This window comes from Cyprinus carpio, chromosome A6 (assembly GCF_018340385.1).
Source record: "Cyprinus carpio isolate SPL01 chromosome A6, ASM1834038v1, whole genome shotgun sequence".
NCBI lineage: Eukaryota > Metazoa > Chordata > Actinopteri > Cypriniformes > Cyprinidae > Cyprinus > Cyprinus carpio.
Window position 1 is genome coordinate 9,447,496 of NC_056577.1, and position 16,360 is coordinate 9,463,855.

Genomic DNA, 16,360 nt, shown 5'->3' on the forward strand with positions numbered 1-16,360 from the left:
ATCACTGTTTATTGGGTTCAGCTGTCACCACTTACCTTGTTTGCACCTGTCTTTAAATACCCTGGTTGTTTCTGTCATGATTACGGAGTCCTTGTTGAATGTCACCCTGCTTTTTCCTGGTTCCCTCGTGAGTGTTTGTGTTTCGTGTTTTGGACGGTTTTATGTTTGGTTTTGACCCCTGCCTGGCTGGATTTATGATTTTGGATTGCCCCTAATAAAGACTTACTGCAATTGGATCTACCTGTCTGTGTGCGTTTCGTGACAGAAGGACTCCGTCAATCCTAGATCCAGCAGTATGGTTTTTGAGGTTTCTCCCCCGGGCCATCGAGCGGGAGAGAAGGAGTGGGGTTTGAGGGAACCCGCCTGGTCGTTTTTCGTGGGAACCCGGGGGAGGTCGCAGAGGAGTGAAGGCGCGAGAGGAAGTTCAACATCGCTCTCAACCACGGGGCCCCTTCGACCCGGGGGCTGTGTGGGATGGATCAGCGCCACAGCACAAGGCAGTCGTCAGCCCCACGCCACGAGGCCAGATGGCCGCCAGCCCAGCGCCACCGCCCAAGATGGCCGCGGAGACATTGTGTTTAGTTACTTTTCCCAGGATGTGCCAGACCCCAGAGTTTCCCAGGAGTAGTCACATCACGGCTGCTGAGCCAGCACCACAGTCCAGGAGGGTCGCCAACCCAGCGCCACAGCACAAGATGGCCGCCAGCTCAGCGTGCCTAGCACCACAGCACAAGATGGCCGCCAACCCAGCGCCACAGCACAAGATGGCCGCCAGCCCAGCGCCACAGCACAAGATGGCCGCCAGCCCAGCGCCACAGCCCAAGATGGCCGCAGAGACAGTGTTGAGTTACTTTTCCAGGATGTGCCAGATCCCGGAGATTCCCAGGAGTGTTCACATCACGGCCGCTGAGCCAGCGCCAATGCCCAGGATGGCCACCAGTTCAGCACCACAGCGCAAGATGGCCGCCAGCCCAGCGCCATTGCACAGGATGGCTGCCAGCTCAGCGTGCCCAGCACCACAGCACGGGATGGCCGCCGGCCCAGCACCACAGCACAAGATGGTTGACTCAACGCCTGAGTCTTCCGTCAGGGAGCCACCGGCACGCCATCATAGAGGCCGCAGGGAGGAGGAGACAGGCGTCAGCCCGTTCCTCGAAGCCCGGAGGACGTTCCCGAGCAGGCCGCTGCCGTCCAGGAGGACGTTCCCGAGCGGGCCGCTGCCGTCCAGGAGGACGTTCCCGAGCGGGCCGCTGCCGTCCAGGAGGACGTTCCCGAGCGCGGGCCGCTGCCGTCCAGGAGGACGTTCCCGAGCGGGCCGCTGCGTCCAGGAGGACGTTCCCGAGCAGGCCGCTGTCGTCCAGGTGGATGTGCCCGAAGTTCCCGAGGCGGGGCTCGAGGTGGTTCTGGATGCCGAGGCGGTGCCCGAGGCTGTGCCCGATGCCGAGGCGGTGCCCGAGGCTGTATCCGAGGCCGAGGCGGGGCCCGATGCCGAGGCGGTGCCCGAGGCGGTGCCTGATGCGGTGGCCGAGGCGGTTCCCGATGCAATGTCCGATGCCGAGGCGGTGCCCGTTGCCGAGGCGGTGCCCGAGGCGGTTCCCGATGCCGAGGCGGTGCCTGATGCGGTGGCCGAGGTGGTTCCCGATGCAATGTCCGATGCCGAGGCGGTGCCCGATGCGGTGGCCGAGGTGGTTCCCGATGCAATGTCCGATGCCGAGGCGGTGCCCGATGCCGAGGCGGTGCCCGATGCCGAGGCGGTGCCCGAGGCGGTTCCCGATGCAGTGTCCGATGCCGAGGCGGTGCCCGATGCCGAGGCGGTGCCTGATGCGGTGGCCGAGGCGGTTCCCGAGGCAATGTACGATGCCGAGGCTGTGCCCGATGCCGAGGCGGTGACCGATGCCGTTCCGGAGGTCGAGGCGGTGCCCGAGGCTGTGCCCGATGCCGAGGCGGTGCCCGATGCCGAGGCGGTGCCCGAGGCGGTGCCGAGGCAGGTGCCGAGGCGGTGGCCGATGCGGTGGCCGAGGTGGTTCCCGATGCAATGCCTGTTGCCGAGGCGGTGCCCGATGCCGAGGCGGTGCCCGAGGCGGTGCCCGATGCCGAGGCGGTGCCCGAGGCGGTTCCCGATGCAATGTCCGATGCCGAGGCGGGTGCCCGATGCCGAGGCGGTGCCTGATGCGGTGGCCGAGGCGGTTCCCGAGGCAATGTACGATGCCGAGGCTGTGCCCGATGCCGAGGCAGTGACCGATGCTGTTCCGCAGGTCGAGGCGGTGCCCGAGGCTGTGCCCGATGCCGAGGCTGTGCCCGATGCCGAAGCGGTGCCCGATGCTGTTCGGAGGCCGAAGCGGTGCCGGCCGATGCCGAGCGATGCCGAGGGGTGCCCGATGCTGTTCCGGAGGCCGAGGCGGTGTCCGAGTTGGTTCCAGAGACCGAGGCGGTGCCCGATGCGCAGGCCGAGGTCGTTCCCGAGGCGGTGCCCGATGCGCAGGCCGAGGTCGTTCCCGAGGCGGTGCCCGATGCGCAGGCAGAGGTCGTTCCCGAGGCGGTGTCCTTGTCCAAGGCCGTTGCCGAGGCGGTGCCCGATGCCGAGGCGGTGCCCGATGCCGAGGCCATTCCCGAGGTGGTGCCCGATGCAGAGGTCGTTCCCGAGGCGGTATCCTTGTCCAAGGCCGTTCCCGAGGCGGTGCCCGAGGCCGTTCCTGAGGCCGTTCCTGAGGCCGTTCCCGAGGCGGTGCCCGAGTCCGAGGCCGAGTCCGAGGCCGTTCCTGAGGCCATTCCCGAGGCGGTGCCCGATGCTGTTCCGGAGGCCGATGCGGGGCCCGAGATGGTTCCGGAGGCGATACCCGTGTCCAAGGCCGTTCCCGAGGCGGTGCCCTTGGCTGAGGCCGTTCCCGATGCCGTTCCCAATGCCGTGACCTGGCCATCGCCACAGCCTGCTCCTTACTGGCTCCCCGATTGGCAGGTTCTGTTCGGGCCACTCAAATGGCGAATTCCTCCCTGGCCGTCTGCACAACGAGAATGGACCGATCCACCGCGGCCACCTGAACTGCCTGGTCCCTCGTGGTCCCCTGAACTTTCGGGTCCACCGTGGCCACCTGAACTGCCTGGTCCCTCGTGGTCCCCTGAACTTTCGGGTCCACCGTGGCCCCCTGATCTGACCAAGCCACCTGGGCTACCAGCGGAGCCATCGCTGCCGGTCCCAGTTCCCCTACACGGGCCTGGCCCGCCATCCCTCCCCCTGTTCTGCCTCCACCAGTCCACCTCCCTCCTGGTCTCTTTGTTTTGTGTTTTTGTTCTGAGGAGCATCTGGAAGCTGCTCCTTAGAGGGGGGGTAGTGTCACGGTGTCTGTTCTGTGTCTCCCTGGGTGGCCACTAGAGGTCTCACTTCCCCTTATTGTCACCCCCTTCAGAACTACATTTCCCACTAGCCTTTATCTGTTCATCACTGTTTTATTGGGTTCAGCTGTCACCACTTACCTTGTTTGCACCTGTCTTTAAATACCCTGGTTGTTTCTGTCATGATTACGGAGTCCTTGTTGAATGTCACCCTGCTTTTTTTTTCCTGGTTCCCTCGTGAGTGTTTGTGTTTCGTGTTTTGGACGGTTTATGTTTGGTTTTGACCCCTGCCTGGCTGGATTTATGATTTTGGATTGCCCCTAATAAAGACTTACTGCAATTGGATCTACCTGTCTGTGTGCGTATCGTGACACTAATATTGTAGTAACTTTGTTTTTATAATTTAATTATTAATATAATTAAAATATATTAATTTTTTTTCTACAAAATGTAGTATGTGTTACAAATAAGGGGAGGCTTAAAAATAAAGGTTCCAAAAGTGATGCCATAGAAAAAAAGAAAAAGAAAAAAAAAAAAACATTTTGGGTTCCTCAAAGAACCTTTCAGTGAACGGTTTTTAAAAGTACCATTTTTTTTTTCTGCGTGTGAAGAACCTGCTATAATCTAAATAATATTTTCCACTATAAAGAACCATTTGTGGAATAGACAATTTCCATGGAATGTGATTCCAATAAAGAAACTTTCATTTTATGAGTGAATGAAATCACGCCTCCATGAACAAACATGTTTTTTGTATATTTTCTTTCTGTAATTTTATCAATGTCAGTTCAAGTTTTTTTGTATTTGTAGTGACACTACTGCCTAAAATTGCTTAAAACATTCTCTAGTAATGATACATGATGTGTCACACAGAGAATTTTATTTTTGCTCAAGATTAAAAAAGGAATCATCTTCATTGATTCCAAATCCTGGAATCCTGGAATGGAACCAGATCCATTCATCAGTCTTTTTACTGATTATGGTCTTTAAAAAGGCATGTCTATATATCTAATCATACCTTTTCTTTACATCTTTAGAACAATCAGGTGTTAAATTGAATGGATGATCTACCACAAACTGTCTCAAGTGCATCACCCGGATACAACCAGCTGGTAAATGGCACACTTTCTCTGAAACACGCACACCTCAGAACAGACAGCACATTGTCCCTGCAGGGAATATCCACACAAATAGAGCATCCTGCTGCCCTCACGTCCATTCAGCCCTTAAGCCATTATTTATCTGTGGCAAGTGCCATCCTGTGCCAACCTCAAGACTTATAAAGTGGCCCTGGACAGGACCCTTTTTGTCCTTTGTGAATTCAATTAAACAGTTAAATTGCTATTGAACTGGGAAGTATAAGATTTCTACTTTGATCTGCTATGTACCTAATGCAAAACAGTAAAGACATACAGTTGACTCAGACATCTGGAGATTCTAACCACCTTAAAACCGCAAAGATTTGACCGGGAGGTTGTTAACAAAGGATTTGCCTTTATTTATCTATAATTAATGAGTAAGAGCCTTTCTCCATCTATTCCATCATCAAAGTAGTTTTAAATGAGAGTGATTTAATTTACAAAACCATCGGAGAGCAGAAACAATTTAGGAACTCATTAATGGTTATTTGAAAGTACATTAATTTAGCTAATCTTATATAGGATGGGATTAGATCGCTAAGTATGGAACTGATGAAATGAAATAAGGAGCGTTTGACATCGGGCTGCAGGGGAAAATAAATTAAAAGGGATAGCAGCTTCTGAGAGCTCTCTGAAGAGACGAGCAGGTCACAATAATGCTCTTTAAGCAGAGCAGGTTGACCTTCACAAACCCCTTCTTTTCATCTGAATTTGACATTTAGTGACAAGATAATATTCTCTCTGAATTTCACCAGCTCCCTTTCAGCACACACACACACACACACTTTTATAATTAGCTTCCTGCTGATAGAAGTTCAGGATATTGGTCCCCTGTGGAGAGGTAATGTGTTAATGTTTCTTAGGGAAGTTGTATCGAGGGATCCATTTAACGGTGAACTGCGTGGAGCCCCTGCAGTTTGTATATCTAATGCAACTCTCATGCAGATTTCACATTGTCTCTTTCACACTTCACACCCACATTTCATTTTGTTCTGAAAGGTGAAGCAAATAAATGTCTGTATCAGATGCAAGCTGACTTTTGCAGTTATAACTTGGGAAATGCTTTACGGTACAATGTTTTGCATAGTCACTGGGGTACATGGAAAGGACAAACCTGCCCATTTGTTACAGGAAAAAAAGCTTTATTATTCAACTTAAGCGTTATAAATAATTAATCATGATAAATAAATGAAAGCACACGTGACCTTTTACTAGGCTGACGTCTGTGTTTTTTGTGGCACTTGTCTGTTTCATTAAATGTGAATGAAGAGTAGTTTTTTTTTTTTAATTCAGTTGTTATTATCTGAACAGTTATTAAGCATGTGAAAAGTGACATACTGCAATGATGATTAAAAAGCAGGCAAACTTTAGCTTTCTCTGCACAAAAAATGGATGTTTTTTCATAGAAATAGAATAGAACTCTCAGGACATTTGAAGCAATCTAATACCTCCAAAGAGCAGCAACGGGCAGCAAGCTGCCAGTCATCCAAACAGCTGGGTCAAACCAGTTCAAACTGCTTTATTTGTGGGAAAGACCTCTGCCAATACCAATGAGTTTATCTGCGTCGAACATGGAAAAGTCCACCCATAGCTTTGATTCATTTTGGACTTATTTTGTGATGATGGATCAGGTGGAGGTTTCCTTCAGTAGTTTCCTTTCATAATAGACTTGTTACACATCACATCACATTTATTACAGTATTATAAACCACTCCAACTGCCATTCTAACATTCGTCGAAAGTAGAATAGATGTATTGAGAGAAACACAATTAGAAAACTGTAAAACCATTGAACGTTAACATAACATAAGGTACGAGATTTTTCCAGTCAGAAGTTCCACTGCAATTTATAATCTTATTGCTTCAGTTTTCAAACACAAGAGTTAAACAAAGCCATAACAACGTTGACAAGGTCTTATCTATAAAGAATATTAAAACAGATATACACATCCTTTGTGCTCTTTTATGTCTTTGATAACCCCCCCCCCCACCCCACTTTATCCATCTTTCCCATCGCAATTCTCAAGTTATTCAGGTCAAGAAAATATTTGATAATTTCAACTAAGTTTAAACTTCTAAACGGAGAACAGCAGGAAACGATCATTGACAAAACATCATATATAGTCAGAGCCAAATGTGAAATACTGTGAGAAAGACTTATTCTTCAACAAACAGCTCATAAAAGCTTTAAAAAGTGTCAAACATTTTAAAAGCTTCTCAAATAAACGTCTATGATGATTGGTATTTTACATTTGGCTCCTTATATTTAAGGCTTATTCTTTGACGTGAGATAATCTGACTCGATTATGAAATGATAGGTCATGCAATAGATTAAAAAAAACAAGAACAAAACCTGAGTCGCTTCATCCAAATATGTGTTACATTTCCATACATGCACAGCGCCCATTTTTGAAGTCTAAAGACCACAGTAACTAATCTCTCAATGTGTTATTGTGAACCACAATAACCAATCCACTGATAAAAAACAAAACAAATGGCTAACTCAGGTTATAGCCATTGGCTTCTTTAGAAACTTCAGTTACCATGGCTTATCAGTGAAAACTGACATAGTATTCTGATAATTATATTGATATTCTATTTTAAGATATACATTATATAGGCAAGCCCTCAAAACAAGTTTGGCTATTAGGCTAATATAAAAGAGATATACTGAATAGTTGTTAAATAGTGTTGAGTACTGTTATATTATCTGCAATTAGATGTTGAAATTTATTTTTCCTTTCATGCTGTTTGTGGTAAAAACATGCCAGATTGTGCAGAGGATTAGCATTAATCTAATATATTATCCATATATAAATTGCTATAAGTATAGATTGTCCTTTTTACTCAATTTCAATTTCAGAGGAGGTAAATGAGCAAAATGTGTATGCATATAGAAATCAGTTCATTTTAAACTCAAGCCCGTGAACCTCTCTGAATTAATTTTTCTCAGTTTGGGAGGCAGATGACCATCCATTCGTCCTCCGATTCCGACTCCACCCACCCCCCCTCCAGCCAACCTTTGCAGTTTCGGTGGCAGATCTGTCACTGATTGGCTGATGGGTTCAGGCCCGCCCACCAAGCCCAGCTTGGGAGCCAGTCTGTCCTCATTGGGGCTAAGCACAGCACTGATTTGCTGAAGCCTCTCTTCTGCCACGCCCGGAGCAGAGCTGATTCGCTGGAGTTTGACGGGCAGGTCACCCAGGTTGTAGGTGATCTCTGAACTCATGCGCAGAAGCTTGCGGGGCATTCCATCCCGGATGGGGGCCTCCCGTCCTGTAAGCTTCTGAAGCTTGGCAGGCAGTTTGTTGGTTGGCATGGGGGTTGCTATATTGATGGAGGCAGTTTCTGCATCGCTCTGAAGTTCCAGACCTTCAAGAGTGCCACTGCCTTCCGTCACCCCACCTGCGCTTTGGCACAGAGAGGGCGCCGTCAGAGGTGATGACAGGAGCAAACTCTCCTCTTGTTCTTTAACACTGTGTGGAGGTGTAGGAACCTCAAAAGTGCCATGAAACTGCGAATAGTCGACCTTGAAGAAACCCTCCTCCAGAGAAATTACCGGGAAGAATCGGTGACCCCACAGAACCTCATCCTCCGTGTACGAAGTACGAGCCTGGCATGTCATACCTAGGACAATACAAGAAACAAATTAATTAAACAAAGTGCGAATGAAGGGGACAGTGCAGCTCATTTATAAGAATCTTCATAAAGCTTTGTGCAATAGCAAATCTGTTTCAGAGGAGTGTGCTGTGCAACAATGGTTGGATGACTAAAACTAATAGATGCATTACTGACTGGGTGCGCGAGCACACACACACACACACACACACACACACACACACACACACACACACACACACACACACACACACACACACACACACACACACACACGAGCGCATTTACTGTTGAGCAACACCCACGGGAACGTCTGTTCACGGTCCATTTGGTTGCATGAAAACAAGAGCTTTATCTGTGGGAAATTCATTAGATCTGTATATCACCCACACCAACGAACATCCCTCCTTAATTAAAGCATGCAAAGCCTTCACTATAAAGAGCTCATTTTATGAACCCCCTAACAAGCAAACAGATTTGCAACACGGTGTTCGACATCAGTCAATAGCAAGGAATCTAAGATAAGACAATTGCCGACTGAAAAGCAACACCGCGCTTGATGCAGAGTACACTTGATGACACAAGAAAGGTGCGTTTTTCTTCAATCTGCAGTTGCGAAGACAGTTCCTTGAAAACCAGCATCCACATCTCCTTGTCTCCATATAGGAGGGTTGTTCTTTGTCTACTCTGTGTCTCTGTGTCTCAGTGCAGTAGGGGCCAGAGCAGAGGAGATTTGAGATGTTTGCAGGAGAGATAATGTTGAGGACTTTGTTCTATACAGGGATTTGAGCAGCTGGATGAAGGTGCTTAGAAAGCATTGGGACTGCTGTGTAGTTCTCCTGACAGAAGGAAGCAGACGTGGTCTAAAAAGAGACGTTCGCCGAGTGCGCATTACAATAAACCTCAGACCTAAATATAAAAACCAAGCAAGACAAAACATACATTATACATTTTTGAAACTCAAGATCGTTCTTTTTTTCTCACGTTGCCGCCTACGACCATTACACACCTACACACTCTCACACACACAAACTCAGGCACGGTTATCCTCCCTTACTACAGTAAAAAAATCCTTGCTTTTCGAGCTGACAAATCCTGGGTTTAGCAGCATAACACAATATTATTCATCTTATGAAATATTTAACAGGCTTTCTGCTGTTTGCTGGGAGAGGGGAAGGTAAGGTCTCTGCCGGAGTTGAAATCCAGTCTGGCTCCCTGTGATTTTGGCTTACATAATCATTCCATATTCTTCCATTATGACAAATTTCATTTCTGCATTTGAGAGGAACGTTTGCGCACATTGGCTTCCACCAGAAAAAAATGGTACCGCTACACTCCAACAAATGACAGTTATGAGAACAATTTATATTTCCAAGAGGGATAATCTGTTTCTATGGTGACCGTTATCAAGTGTTCGGTTCCATTGCCACAGAGGTGCTCTGCCTGACCTGTTTCTGTCATCTCTGTCTTTCTCTCTTTCACTCGCTCCCTTTCCATCATTTTGCCCTATTTGCTCCACATTTCCTCCTGTCCATTTCACAGTCTCTTCCTAACACACCTATAGCACTAACCATCATTATCATCACGACTCCCTCTCCATCCCTATCGCACACTCTCTCTTTCTCTCTTGTTGTCTCTCTCTCTCTCTGTGGTGTGAGATAACAGTAAACTCTACTATCTGGCTGCTCTGAACAGTAATTGACCATGCAGCTGGGCCCAATTCTCTCCTGTATCTCGCTGATACACAGTGTGTGGTCCTGAGGGGATGAAGCAGTGCCTCCCTTTTGATTTACTGAGGCCCCTTGGGACGGTTGCACCGAGCTGCCCTGTTTACTCACACTGCTGAAAGCACAAGAAATAAAACTGGAATTCTCAAACCACAAGCCAAGATCTAAAAATAAATAGTCAATGAATAATGCCAATACATTTTTCTTCCAAGAATAAATGGTTAATATTCCATGCTGCTCACTATGTACTAAGACACTGTAACTGAATCCCCAGTGTTATTTTAGTATAATTACTATAATATATATATATATATATATATATATATATATATATATTATATATATATATATATATATATATATATATATATATATATATATATTTGTTACTATTATATACAGTTATATATGTACTATATATACTCTAATATATTTGTTTTTATTAATAGTTGATTTATTTTTTATTTTTATATATTTCTTTTTCATTTGAATATTAGTTAACGTTTTGGCAATTTTGTTGATTTTGCCATTATTATTTTTTTAATATGTCTATATAGTTTTTATTTTTTTTTATTACAGTTTTAGTTACTTTAGTACATAAATAAAACTAAATGAAAATAGTTTCTTGGGCAACTAGCTGAAATGAAACAGGTTTTTAGAAAATATATTTTAAGTTAATGTTTTTTTTTTTTTAAAAGGAACAAAAAAGGTTTTAGTTTTAAATAACAATTTCTATGGTCTAACTATTTCTACATGGTCTAACCAACATATCATTATGTTGACCTGGATAATTTAGTGACAATAACTGCCTAATCAGGCATCTGATAAAAAAAGCAGTCACAGATGCTACAATCATTCAGTAAATAATACTCTTCAATAGGAACATATTTCATATGTTTTATCTTATTTACATCATATTTAATTGTTCAAACTGTTCTGTTTGTTTAAGATTTTACATCTCCAGATTATTACATCTTTTGAAGATGCAAATTACAATGCACTGAATGACCAACACTATAATTTTAATGCAGTTTTTACTAAAATTACTTAGAGGGTTACTCCATCCCAAAATGAAAATTTTGTCCTTAATCACTTACCCCATGTCGTTCCAAACCCGTAAAACCTTTGTTCATCTTTGGAATACAATTAAAGATATTTTGGATGAAAACAGGGAGGCTTGAGACTGTCCCATAGACTGCCAAGTAAATAACAGTGTCAAGGTCCAGGAAAGTATGTAAAGCATCGTCAGAATAATCCATCAGTCATCAGTGATTCAACCGTAACATTATGAAGCGACGAGAATACTTTTTGTACACGAAGAAAACAAAAATAACTACTTTATTCAACAATTCCTCTCCTCTGTGTCTCTCCAAATCAGCGTAGCGCCATTTTGGCAATTCTGAGCAGTACGCAGATGGCTTTCATTTGCTTTCAAACCAAAGTGTAAATACACGTAAAAAACGTATCCTTGTGGCATGGCTGATACAGAAGAACGTACGCCATCTGCGTGCTACGCTGATTTGGAGAGACACAGAGGAGAGGAATTGTTGAATAAAGTCGTTATTTTTGTTTTCTTCGTGTACAAAAAGTATTCTCGTCGCTTCATAACGTTACGGTTGAATCACTGATGACAGATGGACTATTCTGACGATGCTTTTCATACTTTCCTGGACCTTGACACTGTTATTTACTTGGCAGTCTATGGGACAGTAACAGGCCTCCATGTTTTCATCAAAATTATCTTAAATTGTGTTCCGAAGATGAACAAAGCTTTTACGGGTTTGGAATGAATAATTACAATATTTTCATTTTGGGATGGAGTAACCTTTTAATATTCAAAACCGTTACTATTTCTTTTGGCTAGAATTACGTTAGTTTCAAGTAATTTTTCTTAACACATTCTGTATTTGCTTAGCATCAGGAATATTTTTGCTATATTTAAGAGACACATTTTTGCAGTGTAATGTGAAAAGCTGTAAATAATTTGACAGATGTGAATGCTGGCACAGCTGTCATATTTATCTCTGAGGGCAATGGATGGCTCAGGGCTGTTCCTCTGAGACTCCTTGGCCTTGAAGTCACTGCCTCTCTGCTCGAAGGAAATTAATGTATTAATGTCTAAATCGTCCTCCTTCCACATTGTGAGAGACTCGGATTAGTTGTCACACTTTTTACTCCAGAGTCCATTTCTGTAGGAAAGCACCTTACATTTTCAGCTACAAAAAGGCTATTTCCTCTGCGATTGTCCAATAAGAAAAATAACAGTTCGATGCACACACTTTTAGTGACAACATGCTCTAAAAGCCGTGCTGGGGTACAAAAATGTGTAAAAATTATACCTTTAGGTCTGTAACAACTTGTCGTTGGGGGAGTATCCTTAAAGGCACATCTTTGTATCTTTTTATCCCTAAAAGTAACATAATCGTATATTTTACTACTCATATGCATCGTTTAGGAGTAGATAAGTTACAAAGTTGTCATTTTAAGGGTAATGCATCAGTGACACGCTGTTGCACCTCTACAATTTTTGCAAAAAAAATTTCGGACATGTGGGTTGTTATCATACCTGCCATTTAAAAGCCTATTACTGTCTATTTAATTTCTCTTCAGCTAAATTTAGAAAACACAACAATTCATGAAACATCAAAAATATAATAGGTAACACTATTAAAACTATCAAGCCATTGTTTTTTGCCAGCAGATTGAATTGTAATTGGAATATATTTAAACATAGAGCATATTTGACAAGCTGCTATCCTGATGCTTACAAGAAAAACAAAAAATCATTTTGATTTAAACCTACTTTTTATCTTAATTTATGCCCCTGTAGTTTTATGTTGTGTCCTTCTACAGAAATGCTGCTATTACAGAAATTTGAAATAGTCATTTGAGTTTGAAAGACAGAAATCGCAAAAAATAATGGAACATCTTTAATGGAACACATTTGGAGACATCTGAAACCAACATTTAAAACCATTACCTTACTGAGATGTAGCCCTTGTGACAACTAGCCCCGGTATCTATCCGCTTTGTGAAATATGAGCTTTCATATACAGAGACGTGTCTAAACAAAGACTTTAATCCTGAAGATTAGAACTGAAGGACACAAGATCGCCCACACACATACACACATGCATACCAAATTTGTGCTGCATTCCCACATGCACATGTCATAAACCTAGCCATAATTACAGGACATAATTAAAAATGTCTAATGAATTAGCTGATAAGTAGTAATTAGTATTTGATTTGTGAGGCTGATAAACACAAGTTTCGTCTCCATACTTCAAACAGCCGGTAAGACTTTACTGTATGGAGACTGCTTAAGAAGGGGCCGATTTAGTTGCTATGGAAACTGATTCACAATGGGGAGAACAGAGTGCTGACTAACTGTACATAATTCTGCTTTTTTTCCCTTTATTATTTTTTTTTAATCCACAAAGCCCTTCACTTTCTGCAGGTGGAATGTTCTGATGTGCCATCAATAAGGAAGACCGGACAGCATATATGATTTTCTTGATTATGTTAATTAAATCAAACCATGGAAACATGCGATTCTGAATCTAATTGAATATGTACATGTACAATATGTATGCTGCAGAGATTTTCTGCTGTTGCTTGTTCGAATGCTGTTTCTTACTGTAAGTGCGTGCTGTCTTGTATATGTATGGATCGATGTGTTTGGCGCTGCAGGGTGAGAAAGTAAAGGTGAGCTGTGATTTGATTGACAGGTGGCTTAATCTCTAAGCATGCCAGACTACGGAACCATGAGGCAGGGAGCAAAATGAAAGACTAACTTTGTGTATCATCTCTTTCATAACATGTCTCTCTCTCTCTTTCCATCTTTCCTGCTAATGCCACCATCCATTCATTTTATTTCATAAAAAGCCGATTTGCACGAGCAAACTTGCTTCTGCAGACTGACTCACACACACACACTGAACCAAACATGTGTAGCACATCACCCAAACACCTTCACCCTGCACAAATTAGAAAATCATTGAAAGTATAGGGATTTAGAAACTTGACTGCATAGCACTGGTTTGTAAATAATGTGTATGATTCAATCAAAATAAACATTTGTGTAATATTTTATTTTTCTATTTCTCTAAAACTTTTGAACATGTTAAACATATATACGGTGGAAATTTACTGTGAAGGATATAGTGTATAATTTAAATTAAATTTCAGCATTCAGATACAGGTTTCTGCCAATTTTTTTGACATCTGAGGATATTCTCTTTGTGTGTATTATTAAAACTCACCGGTGGTCTCCACGATCCCCTCTAAGATAACCACAATCTCAAATTGCTCTGTTTGCATGGACCTGAGCGAGAGGTCATAGAATGGGCTCTTGGAGTCGATCACATGGCAGATCGTTAGAGGGGACACTAAGAAAAGCTGGTCAGCTCCGGTACTGAAACCAACGTCCAGCTCAAGTTGATCCAGAGGCAAAAACTCACCTTCAGGAGTCTGGCGGGACTGCAGGGAAAGGTAGAGAAAGAGAACTACTTAGGATAAACCAGGGAGATGATGGAGTGTGAGTGAGAGAGAAAGACCGGGTCTAATGCATCTACAGTGATCCAAAAGGGACTGTTGCATCCAAGACCACCGAGGGGTCAATACTCTATCCACTGTAGGTGAACAAATCAAATTACAGGTCTTTCTCATCTGTCTAGGCTTGAGGTAATGATTTTATTAGGTTAACGAATGAAGCTTAGCTTGAACCCATTAATATTATATTCACACGTTATGACTGAAATTCATTTTTGTATATTTCTAACTGTAAGATCTCGTAATGTAATCCGCACATAATGTGTTATATGTTTAGTGTTCTTTCTCTCTCTCTCCCCTTTTCATAGTTTTTTTTTTTTTTTTTTTTTTTGGTTCCAGTCGTATACTCACTTTAAGTAGTTTGCAGCGTATTTGCGCGGAGACCATATGGCTGTTCCGCAGGTTCCCCACTCGGAACATCAGGGTCAGTTTGCCGTCACGCATGGAAATAGCCGCGTGCTCGCTGAACATCAGCGTCTCTGCGCGTTTCTTCGGCTGGGACATCTTGATGAACATGCAACCGATCAGAAAAGCGTCTACTATAGAGCCTAGGATGGATTGGAAGAGGAAGAGAATGATGCCTTCCGGACACTTGTCTGTAATGTAGCGGTAACCGTATCCGATAGTGGCCTCAGTTTCGATGAAGAACAGAAAAGCGGAGGGAAAGTTGTGCACATTGGCCACGCACGGTGTGTACTTGTCATCGTGGGCCTGGTTCAGGTCTCCACGTATAAAGGCAATGACCCACCACATTGAAGCCATGAAGAGCCACGCCACCGTGTAGGTAAGGATGAAGATGAATAGATTCCAGCGCCATTTGAGGTCCACGAGCGTGGTGAAGAGGTCCGATAGGTACCGGCTGGTTTCTCCTCCCAGGTTCCCGTGCTGGACGTTACAGCGGCCGTTCTTGTCCACAAAGCGCTGACGTTTCTTTTTCTTCTCAGGGGCCGCCTGGTTGAACCCGCCGCCGCTGGACGAAGTGGTCACCACTTGATAATCATCCCCAAATTTTTTCCGCAACGCTGACATCCTTCACGGTTAAAGTTGTCCCAGATATACGAGAATGCTTTGCGTGCTTGTACCTGACTAAATGTTTTCGGTTTTCTTCACACTGCAGGTACACCAGTCTCTCGCATTTCTGGGCAGATAATTTCAAAAAAGTTATTTTTAGGGCTTACCGCTGTCAATAGCAGCGCGTTGGTCTTGGGATGGAGCGATGCGGATCTCCTTGTCTTCTCCAAACCCGCATAACTAATAATAATAATAAAAAGTCTAACTCAGCCAAGGCTGTGAAAAGGGGAAATAATATGGATGCGAGTAATTTGTAATCTCAGATTGGCTTGGCGCAGTCTAGCATCTGTGCGTTGGCACCCTCCTCCTCCACCTTCATCCACTCCTGTTTCCCCAGGTGTATCGCACCAAATTTGATAAGATGGTAGTTGGTAGACGCCCTAAGGATCCTGTCCAAGTTTAACTGCTGATCCTCGCGGCTGGCAAGCGTTGTTATCTGATTCTGTTCGTCTTCACTGTTCTCGGTTCCTGCGCACTGCGCGCATCCAGCTCTCAAACTCCATCTCCAGCCCCGACAAATAAGAGAAACTTCTCTGAGAGGGTGGTGGAGATGTGAAGTGGGGGAGGGATGAACACGTGTTCTTGTGTTGGATACATCTTTCTTTTGCTGCGTTTGTAATATGCTTCTCTGAACAGTGCTGCATACAACGTGATCTCTGCAAGATGTGTTTGTTTACAGCCAATATGCAGGATGCGAATTAGAGGAGGGTTGGCGTTTGGGGGACCCCCCTAATTAAGGCTAATTAATTAATGCCCCCACAATGGAACGCAAAATGTAAAGTTAAATATCCGTTGAATTTTCAGATGTTAGTAATCACAAGTTTCGAATTCGAATTAGTCGCTACATACATTCTTGCAAACACGATTTGCATTCACGCTAGGAAATAACCATAGCAACAGCAGCTGCTTGAGCACTTTTTG

At 44.4% G+C, this 16,360-nt stretch overlaps 1 protein-coding gene across 1 annotated transcript; it reads right to left on the reverse strand.

The window, feature by feature from the left end:
- Positions 1 to 5,964: 5,964 nt before the first annotated feature.
- LOC109074089 (G protein-activated inward rectifier potassium channel 1-like) lies at positions 5,965 to 16,360 on the reverse strand. The gene is made up of 3 exons (XM_042757947.1): positions 14,720 to 16,360; positions 14,080 to 14,296; positions 5,965 to 8,096 (listed from the first exon to the last, which is right to left on the reverse strand). Exons 1-3 carry the CDS (start codon positions 15,395 to 15,397, stop codon positions 7,375 to 7,377), a joined length of 1,617 nt encoding a protein of 538 aa, XP_042613881.1. The 5' UTR covers positions 15,398 to 16,360; the 3' UTR covers positions 5,965 to 7,374.